This window comes from Cryptomeria japonica, chromosome 1 (assembly GCF_030272615.1).
Source record: "Cryptomeria japonica chromosome 1, Sugi_1.0, whole genome shotgun sequence".
Classification (NCBI taxonomy): domain Eukaryota; kingdom Viridiplantae; phylum Streptophyta; class Pinopsida; order Cupressales; family Cupressaceae; genus Cryptomeria; species Cryptomeria japonica.
The window spans coordinates 314,720,329-314,731,525 of record NC_081405.1 but is presented as its reverse complement, the minus strand read 5'-3'; the positions used below and the strand labels follow the sequence as shown (position 1 = coordinate 314,731,525).

Sequence of the window (11,197 nt, the reverse complement as noted above, 5' to 3'; positions counted from 1 at the left end):
ATCACAGATTCAATCAATCACTATCTACAATCACTATCTACTATGTAGCCGCAAAATTGTGAATAAACTGTAGGTCTGAATCTTGGCTACTCTTTTGCTTTTAACTTGCAGTCATTATTGGTTGGTTACTGGTTGATAGGGCTTCAAGATTCAACTGTATAGAATTTTTTTTTTAGCATCAATGTTTTTTTATCACACCATTTGATCTGTTATTAGGATGAGTAAATTTTTTTGGTTGCTACTTTTTTATATGCATTCTTTTGCACTGAGGCTTATGTAAGACTAGATGAGGTGCAAATTTAGGAGTACAAATTTGGGAGTGAAATTGATTGACTGAGTATCTGTGTTTAATAGTTGCTGCTATGGAGATCACAAATTCTTTTAATATTCTTTGCAATTGACATCTTGGGCACTATTAATAGGGCACTATTAATAGGCAAAGCTAGGAAAATATATTAATTTTAAAGAAAATTAATATTCATGTTCAATTGGTTTACAGGTAGCCAGTCAACTCTAGATAGTAGATAGTCAAATAGAGCACAATGAAGGCATGAAGACGTCCCATTTCTGGTAACAGAGGTAGATGGTCAAATAGAGTACAACGAAGGCATGAAGACTATGTAGGATGACTGGAGCTATGCATTCCAAACCGCGACAAAATTGTTCTGCCACTCTTTTGGCAGGAACTTCGCTGCTCTGCAGCTCTTGTTTAATCAAATAAACTATTCTTTAATTTTTCGAGATTCCAGTTTTTACCCTCTCTCTTTCAAGAGAAGATCGGGGTAGTTTGAAATCTTTCAATTTTGCTATATGGCTCCCTAATTAAGGTACTTATTTAAAAAAACAAAAAAACAAAACTGTTGAACCAAAATTTTAATAATACGATTGTAAATGTATAGCTGCAGCGGGAAGTTTAGTATGTTGACTTTGTCTATGTCAATAAAAATATAGCGGTGGCTCACGAAACCATCCTTCTGGCTTATAATTTAATCTTAAAATGATTCTATAATCACTTGGTAAGCCGAAAAACCAAAAATCCCGCAAATCTTTAGCACCCACGCAACTAACATTAGCTCAAAGGTAGCTGATCTATATTAGTCATCTTGAGCCCCACGCATACAATTAAAAATCTCCTTCTTATATATAGCTGCGCTGTTGGATATAATTGGCAAAGCAAGCGACTAGTTGAAAGTTTCAGCCATGGCAAAATGCGCAAACATTGTAGTGTTAGTGATGGCTACGTTGATATTAGTAGGAGAAATGCATTTTATCTCCGCACAGAAGTGTGGATGTCCAGAGCAAGAGTGCTGCAGCAAGTGGGGATACTGTGGAACCACTCAATCTTATTGCGGAGTTGGTTGTCAACAAGGCCCATGTACTGTCCCCTCTGGATCCATTCAATCTATAATAACTACTCAGGCCTATTGGGAAGATGGTTGTGAACAAGGCGCATGTAAGGTCGACAGTCCTACTCCCTTTGGATCCATTGAATATACTATCACTAAGGCCTTCTTTGACCGTATTAAAGCGGGAATTCCTGCTTCTTGTAAGGGAAAGAACTTCTACACTTACGAAGGCTTTATCAGTGCAGCTAGAGCTAGAATGTTCTCTGGTTTTGGCACCACTGGTTCTCTTACAGTCCAAAAGAGAGAGCTTGCTGCTTTCTTTGCCAACGTGGCTCACGAGACTGGAAGTATGCAAATATTAGGAAGTTTGTATATACATGACTTCTTGATAGTAATCAAACCCTAACACGTTTAATTTGCAGGTATGTGTTATATAGAGGAAATTGTAAAACGTACCTACTGCCAACCTTCTACACAATACCCTTGTGCTCCTGGGAAGCAATACTATGGACGGGGACCTCTTCAGCTAACTTGGTAACCTTGTTTTTTAATAACATCAATAGTAAACATTCTCCTAACACACACTAATAGGTGAGTTGTATTATGTTCCAGGAACTATAACTATGGAGCAGCGGGACAATTTTTGGGACTTCCGTTGCTGAGAAACCCAGACTTGGTGGCACAAAAGTCTGACGTTGCCTTCAAGACGTCACTGTGGTTTTGGATGAGAAACAGCAACTGTCACAGAGCCATGACTTCCCCAGGGGGTAGCGGATTTGCTGGAACGATCAGAGCAATCAACGGCGGAGAATGCGGGGGAGGGAATCCGGCGGCTGTGAATAATCGAGTTAATCTGTATAAGAAATTCTGTGGGTGGCTGCAAGTCACTACTGGTTCAAACCTGTCATGTTGATAGTTCTTACATTTGGCATTTATAACTAAGTTTCATACTGGGGGAGTACTTGTTTTTATATTATTGTAACATTAATATTTATTGTTTAGTTGGTACATGAGTTATGTCATATTTATTTAGGGATAGTTTGAAATAATAGATGTTTACAAGAAACTTATATTACACTTATGTAGTGATGAATATATATATTTGAAATATTGTAATATTAATATTCATTGTATATTTTATTAAAAAATTTACATATAAAATTATTATTGTTAATGTTGACCTTGACTTGCAATTTGATTGATAGTATCAACAATTGAAATAGCATAACTAAAGATAAGCTTATTATTAGAGCTGAAGATAAGATAAGATCAATCATTAAAAGAATAAATATTTGTTTAATATTGATTAGTAAACGATTTTTTTTGTAAAGAGCTGTTGTTTGATTAGATGATTTCAAAACTCATCACTCTTTTTAATGAACAAACTCAAATTCAAAATTGAGAGCCAAGTCAAGTCTGATAATTATAGAATTGAACGAGTGAGTAAATGTGATAAATTCAGCTTGTAGTTATCTGTTGACTTTAAGCTATGCAAATACAAGTACTTGTCCTTTAGCAATTACTATTGAAGCTTTGCTTATCTTCTATAAATATCTTAATTTTAATTTTTAACAGTGTGTTATAAATAAATAGATTAATTTTAGAATAATGAAAAAAATGATGTATATTTTTAATATAATACATCATTATTATATTATAATATATATTATATATATAGATCCTTTGACAAGTGCTATCACATGGAGTGGCTCCATTTACATTTCAATAAAAAGGAAAATTGCATTTGTCTGAATGATACGACTCGCGTTCAGCCATGGCACCCAATGAGAAAGTTGAGATGCCATAATTTTCTCCTTATTTGCTACTCTTCATCACTATATGCACTCAACAGAAACAAAGACCACATAATTGTAATCCAACGCAGGACCAGAACAGTCTTCAAATTCTTTATCTACTTATCCACTTGTAATATCCTCATCATCATTCATAGACAAGAAGTGAGGATAAGTTGCCTTAACAAACAAGGAGATTACTAAATGCGTACTTCAAATGAGCACAACTTGCCTCCAAAATCCCTTTAAGGCCATCCTTTTCCTTGGGGGTAGATGCGGTCCGAATCTCTTCTTCATCATTAATTCCCAAGTTTGCTAGGAATTCTGTAATGCCACTAGATTCTCTATAACTGTGTGTAAAAAACAAGTCCTCATGTTTTACTAGCTTATTCCAAATTTTATATATTTATAATTCTATATTATTAGATCTATATTTCCTAACCCTTATCCAGACTTTGGCCCTAAGTTTAATTCTAACTATAACTCTAATATTCACTTTAATAAAAATACTAACTCTAGTTCAAATTCTATACTTAATTATATTTGTGATCAAAATTTTAACCTTGATAGTAAAGTTAATATAGCCCTAATTCTAATGTTCATTTTAATTGTAATCTTAACTAATATTTTAATTATACTCTAATTTTAACTTTAACCACATTGTTAGTAATGGTATTAAGCTGGATCGAGAAGACAAGATTAGTGAAGTGGCTTTTGAATTTTTTGAGAAGCTTCTCAAGGATGATCCTATGCTAGATCCTGAAGCCCATAATTCTTTGGAGGAGTCCATTCCTAGGGTATTGTCTGCTGATCAGAACATAATGTTGGCCTGGATTGCTTTCCAATGTTTTCCTTTCGGACCTTTTGTGATATTGTTGAGAGAGATGTTTCTAGTTTTGTCAAAGAATTATTTGTAGCTAGGTTGTTACTTAAGGAATTTAATGCCACTTTTATTGTCCTCATTCTGAAAATGCAGGGGGCTAACTCCTTGGATTCTTTTCGGCCTATCAGCCTATGCAACTCCTTTTATAAAATCATCTCCAAGGTCTTGACTTCTAGGCTACTGAAAATCCTACCCCTTTTGATCGCGCCTCAACAAAGTGGTTTCGTTCTGGGGAGGCAGATTTTGGACTCTATCATCATTGTTCATGAGATTTCCCACTCCCTAATAGTGCCTAAGGCTCAAGGTTTCCTGCTCAAATTGGACATTGCTAAGGCTTATGACAAGGTGGATTGGGCATTCCTAAAGAGAATCATAATTGCTTTTGGCTTTTCTGGTAAGGTTATTTATCTTATTTGGCAATTTATCTCCATGGTTTCCATGGCGGTCACTGCCAATGCATCACCTTCCCATTTCTTCAAAACTTCTTGGGGCTTAAGGCAGGGAGATCCTATATCTCCCATCTTCTTTACTATCATGGCAGAGAGTTTGGGAAGGTTTATTCAAAAAAATGTTGTGGATGTACATCTGAGAGGTCTGAAACCTTCTTCGGCTAGCTTGATTTATTCTCATCAATAATGTGTTGACAACACTATTCTGATGGGGAGTTCGTTTGTTGGTGAAGCCAGCGTTCTAAAGTCAATTTTAAATCTTTGTAAAAGAGCTACGGGGAAGATGTTTAATAGAGCCAAAATTTCCATTTTCTTCTTTAACACTCCTAAGGCGAGACAAAAGATGATTGCTGTCATTCTTGGATGTTCGGTTGGGGTGCTCCCCTCCACTTATTTGAGTCTTCCTCTAGGGTATAAGCCATCTGATTCCTTCTAGCTTTCTCTGATTGATTGTTTTAACAAGAAGTTGGCAGGGTGGAAGGGTGGTCTCTTAAGTCAGGCTGGTAAAGTCCAACTTTTAAAGTCCACTCTTAAGAATCTACTTGTATACACCCTTAGTCTTTTGAAGATGCCTACAAAGTATGCTTAGATGATTGACAAAATTAAAAGAAGATTTATGTGGTCAAGAGTAGAGGATCGGAATAGAATTCCTTTGGTGGCATGGGAGAATGTTTGTAGACCAAGGAAACAAGGCGGAATGGGCCTTAGAAGCATCAAATCTCTTAACTCTGATTTCCTTGTTAAACAAATCAGGAGAACTTATGGTAGCAGGTGGGAATAGAATTCTTTGTGGCACAACAAGTATCTATCTAACATTCAGAATATTCATGATTTACTTAAATCTCCTCAACTCCCTACGGGCTCTCACCTTTGTAATAACATCACTAAAGTTAGGGATGTTTCTATCAGTGTGTGTTGCTGGAAGCTGGGGAATGGACAAAGCATCCTTTTTTGGGATGATTGTTGGATTGGTAAAACCCCATTGGCCTCTAATCCTGTGTTCGGAACTTTTAGAAATGTGTGTATTTCCTCCTTTCATCTGAAGGTGGTGGACTATTAGGCTGAAGACAATTGGGTAGATCTTACTGTAGTTATTCCTACCCTTGGGCTTCTGCAATCTACATTGAATTCCTTTATTTTGGACATTATAAACATTGATGGTGAGATTTTATGGAGGTCTTCTTCAAGTGGTAAATTTATTGTTCCTTCATCTTCTTGCCATTCGGATCGTCCTGTCTCCTGGTGGTCCAAAATTTGGATTAAATGGCTGATCCCTAAAATCAATATGTCTTTTTGGCTCCTTTTTAAAAATAGAATACATATAACCTTTTTAAAAGAGGCTTTTCTTTACCTAACAAATCTATTATCTGTGCTTGAAGGAAGCTGTGTTTGTTGATCATCTTTGCATTTGTCTTTTGTGAATGACATATGGAGTAAAGTGTTTCAGTGATGGGATCTTGGTTTGGTCTTCCCTAGCTCGGATGAAGAGCTCATATCTTAGTGGAAGATGCCTACTAAGAATCATTATTTATAGACTTTGTGGTCATTTGTTTTTCCCCATGTGGATTGGGGCATATGGAAGGAGCGTAATAATCTTATTTTTAGGGAAGCTTATCTCTAGCTAGATGTTGTCTTCATGAAAATTAACCGGGCCATCCATGATAATATTTCTATTCTTTGTCCCAGACCGACCTCCCAAAGTAGTGTGCCTTGCAATGACTATGAGATTAGGGTTTCAAGGGCTTGAGAAATTCATATTGATGTTCCGATTCCTTTAAATCCCAATGCTAAAAACAAAAATCACTAGTAGTGGAGAAGACCTGCTTAGGGTTGGGCTAAAGTTAACTTTGATGGGGTGGTAAAAGGTAACCCATAGCCAATAGGATGTGGGAGAGTGTTGTGAGATCACAATGGCAATATTGTTTCAGCGGTGGGGCTCCCCTTGGCAATTCAAACTGACCACCTTGTTGAATCCATAGGAGCTTATCAAGGTCTTAACCGAGCTAGAAAAAACAACTGCAAGTATGTGTGGGTGGAAGGCGATTCTAAAAACATAATTAATTATCTTAAAGCTACTTCTAAGCCTTCTTGAAATGTTGAAGTTTGGATTAAAAAGGCTACAAAAGTCATTAATACTTTTGATCAATGTGTCATATCCCATGTTTTCATGGAATCCAACTATGTAGTCAATTACCCAGCTAATAAGGGAGTGAGAAGTATTAGTCAATTGAGCTGGACCAATGAGGATATATTGGACACTGAGCTTTACATGCTTACTCTTCATGACATAAATCGGGGTAGCTAATTTCATGAGTACTCTTTCCATCATTGCAAGATATGTCTCTAGAAGGATCGATACCTTTCTGCATAAGGCATGTGTTTATAATGGAAGGTGTCATTATGGTGGAGTTAACTTGCATTTTTTGTGGGAAGATATCTAATTTTTTTGGGCTTTCTTTCCTAGTTTGAAAGTTGTGAGTTTCTTCACTTACAGAGTGATGAGAAGAATGGGTGGGGTGAGGAAGAGAATTGAGCCTCCAAGTTGTGTGCAGCTTAAGATGGATAAGAAAATTTGGAGGATCATGGAGAAAAGAGGTGTTACCCCATACATTGAGAGGTTAAAGGGGGAAATAAGGATGTGACTTCCTATTTTGAGAAGCACAGGAAAGATAGCACCGTCACTCTACATGGGTGGAAGGTTCTTATTGAGGAGAATTTGATTGCTTAGGTCATTGGCTTTTCGGTAGATGGGATGAAATTATACAGTGACAAAAACTACTCGGAGGAGGTAGTGTTGAACTTCCCCAAAAATTAAGAGGAGAGGGCTAAAATGATAAAGAAACTGGTGAGCTACTTTGATATCTCTATTATCAAGGAGTTTCGCGTGAAACTTCTTAAGGTAATTATGGAATACTTCACCCTCATGGTTGGTTTACTAGGGTTTATGGTCATGATTTTGTGCTTTTGAATCATTTTCTTTATGGTATCAAGGTGTCCCTTCCTTTCTATTTCATGTCTTCCATGAGGGCTAATTTAAGGGACCATAAAATGAGCCCTGTTAAGTTACCTATCCTTCATGAAGGGCTTACGGTGCTTATTGATTCCCATTTTTGTACCCTCCCTACCTCGTCTATTTATATCCCTACTTCTTCATAGGATGATACTTCTACTAGGGAGTTGAGTGCTGAGGAGTCTAATTCAGACTCTGAGGTGGACTCTCCCCCCCACAAAAAAGCCAAACCTATTATCTCCCGAAAGGCTAAATCTTTTCTAGGTAAGGATAAGAAGGTGCAGAAGCAATTGGTTGTCTTCTTCCTCCACCTCGTCTGGAAAGGATTCCCTTATGTCTAGGGAAACAATGCTAACTCTAAGGGCTTTGTAAGTGGTTAAGGGGATGTCATTAAGCCTGCTAGCCAGAACATTGACAAGCCCCCTTTGTCGCCCCTTCATTGCCTTGGCAGAATACAACTAAGGATCTCCATTGGAAAAGTGTGGAACTAAGTGATAAGAGGGATGATTATGAAAATATTATGGGAATGGCTAGGGAACACACCATTGATACATCTTGTTTAAATGGCTCTTTCATGAGCTAAAGGAGGTTAAAATTAACCAAAGGGATTTGGGCAACAATATGGATGTTATCCCTGTTGTTACAGTTCTAGATAATCAAAAAGATAAAGGGTATTGGATGGAAGATGAGAAGAATTATGTGGTGGACTGCATCAATAGAGCAATGGAGGGTATTGATCAAATGCAAAAAATATTTGAGGAGAGGCTCAACCATGTGGATGAAAACCATAATAAAATTCAAGCCACCCTCAAAACAATTATGACGAGTAGCCACAATATTGGTAAATAGATGGCAGATGCCATGAATTCCATGGCGAACAATCTTGAGAGAGGACGATAAGAGAAAATTTTGATTAATATTGGTGATGATGGTGAAAATTTGTAGGATGATCAAGGCCCTTACAAGCAAACATGAGACAACATGAAGAAGAAAGTCATGATTTAGAGGAAGGATTACAAAGAGATTAGGATGGCTGCTAATAGGATGATCCTGTTGGAGGTTGAGTTTGTTGCGACCCTCAAGAGCCTCATGTGATTGTGCCTTCTTTCTATGTTTTTTTGTGTTTTTTAGTCTGGTTGGTTCTTTGTTGATCCTTTGTCTACCCATTTGCGCATTTTCTAGTTTCTTGGTTAGGCTTTGTATTGTCCTATCTTTTGCAGCTTGTTTTTGTTTTGGATTCTTCTAATGATCTGATTCTAAGTATTTTAAAATAGTTTATGTAAAGGGTTTTGGGGCCCCTTCAAAACTTTTTTTTGCCTTAATCCAAAACTTTAACCCTAACCCAGTCAATAATTGTCAATGTAAAATATATGTTTTTTAAATCTAACTTTTACTATATTCCTAATAACAACTTTAATCATAACCCCTAATTATAACCCTAAATTGAACCCTTACATTGACCTTCACCCTAATTCTAATCCTATACTTAATGCTAAACCCAATGTTAACCCTAACCTTAATTTTAATTGTAAAATTACCCTAATTCTATTTCTCTCTCTAACCTAAATCTAACCATAGTTTTCTTCCAACCTTGATATTTTTCTAGAAACTAACCTTATCCATAATTCTAAAACTATGTTTAACCCTATTTTTATCTTCAACCTAAACTCTAATAAACATTAGCCTGACAATAATTCAAAGCATAGTCCTAATAATAAAATTGACCCTAACCCTAATTGTTTCCAAACTACTAACTAAAATTCTAATTCTAATCATAGCAAGAACAATAATACTAAATTTATCCTTGAGAATAAGCCTCATTCTAATATCACCCCTTAATCTAAGATATAACCTAAGTCTAGTTCTAATTATAACGTTATCCTAGTTTGAATCCTAGTTGTAATGATAACCCTAATTCTAACCTTGATATTAATTTGTAACTATATGTAATAGTCAGCCTAATTATTGTTTCTTACGCTAACCCTAACCCTTACTATAGACATTATTTTAAATCTAATAAAAATAACTTCAAAATTTTAATAATCAATAATAATTAATAATTCAATTATAATATAGCTAATATAGTTGTCTTGAATAAAGGCTATGGGGATGAAGTGGATGCAAATCATGATGGTCTTCCCTATGAGGTCACGGTGGGAGGTAACATTGTGGTTTTGTTTTGGTTGGTGTTCACTTGGATGGGTTTGTTTTCCTCAGTTGGAGTAGGGACGTTTTTTTATATGGCCTCTTAGTTTTTAGTAAGGGATATTGGGCCATTTTTCTATGTTTGTTGTTTTGGAGTAGCTTGACGAAGGATTGGATGGGTTTTTTTTAGCTTTTCTGAACCTTGCTCATGTTGCCTTCAAGGATTGTGATATATTTGGAAAGGATGGATGGTGGATGATGCTCATTCTGTAGAAATAGCATAATTTCTTGTGATGCCTTCCCTAACTTCCTATGTTGGGTGAGTATGAGATTGGTCAGCAAGATCTTGATGAATGTGTGTTTCTCTTGTTCTCTCTTTCAAGAGAATTATTCTCTTGTATGCTACTTTATTTTTCAATTTCTTTTGAAGATGTCAGGTTTATCTTCTAGGGTTGTATTTTATACCTTTGACAATGGACACCTTCTTACTTAGTGCTCTCTATTCTCCTCTTGGGAAAGAGTACATGTTGTGTTATTTCTCTATCTTCCTTCAATGCCCTATGGAGGTGGGCTTTGAAAAGATTATTTTTCATTCTATTTTCATGTGGTTTTGGAGGGCGCTTGTTATTTAGTTTATTGCTAGTAATGCCATTGAGGTGCATTATAGAAATAAGGGCTCCCTTCCTATCTCACCTTTGCATTGTGGTCTTTCTAGGGTGGACTTGGCATTTTTCCCTTCCTAGAAGATTATGCTATGGATAGTTAGCATATTTACCCAGTTTCTGTGGTTGCAAGTGATCTTACCTAGAGGTTGTTGGGCTCATTCAGAACCCTTTCCTTTATTATGAGCATGGAGGATCATAATGGTTTCACTTATTTAAGGTTTTAGGGTTCCCTTCGAAACTTGCTCATCCTCTTTCTTTTGGATCATTTTTTGACTATGTCTAGAGTCTTTTGTATCCTTGAGCATAGAAAATTTATGGTTTCCTCACAAAATGTAGTTTTGTTTCTCATCAATACTATAGAGGATGAATCTATTGATGTTTTTGTTTTTTTTGTAGGTGTATATACCAATACAAGGTTTACAGATTCCTTTCAAAACCTTTTGTGTTTTCTTGTACTAGTCCACACCATTGAATACCATGTCAGTGATGGTGAAGAAAACTAAAAAGAGAAATCAATATTGGGTTTGGATAGAGAAAGATATTTCAAATAAAGGGATAGAGGTGACCCTTGTTTGACGGAGGAGAACACAAAATAACTAATGCATAGAGAAGAATTAAGGAATTGAGAAGACAAACCAAAATATTTTGTTGAGTTTCAAAATTTACAACAACAAAAAAAATTGTGGGTGAGAGAATAAAAATAGTTAAGGAATCTACTACAAGCATATAAAGCCATAAATATATAAATAGAAGATAGCATGAAGAACACTATAAGAGAGTCAATCTTTCAACAAATAAAAACCATCTAAAATTCTAGTGAACAATATCCATGTAAAGCCCATTTACAACTTTTTATAATTATTAATTCAAAGATAGATGGATTTCTAATTAATAAAAGGTAAATTT

General features: G+C 35.9%; 1 protein-coding gene across 1 annotated transcript; it reads left to right on the top strand.

The window, feature by feature from the left end:
* Positions 1-1,200: 1,200 nt before the first annotated feature.
* Positions 1,201-2,259, top strand: LOC131070613 (endochitinase 4-like). Its single transcript, XM_059209887.1, has 4 exons — positions 1,201-1,395; positions 1,465-1,693; positions 1,769-1,880; positions 1,959-2,259. Exons 1-4 carry the CDS (start codon positions 1,201-1,203, stop codon positions 2,257-2,259), a joined length of 837 nt encoding a protein of 278 aa, XP_059065870.1.
* The last annotated feature ends 8,938 nt before the right edge of the window (positions 2,260-11,197 follow it).

Bases quoted from the DNA above. Each gene is read 5' to 3' on its own strand.
- LOC131070613 (XM_059209887.1), top strand. From the start codon at position 1,201: ATGGCAAAATGCGCAAACATTGTAGTGTTAGTGATGGCTACGTTGATA. The intron at 1,396-1,464 runs ATTCAATCTATA...TGTAAGGTCGAC, and splicing joins GTACTGTCCCCTCTGGATCC to AGTCCTACTCCCTTTGGATC. The intron at 1,881-1,958 runs GTAACCTTGTTT...ATTATGTTCCAG, and splicing joins GGACCTCTTCAGCTAACTTG to GAACTATAACTATGGAGCAG.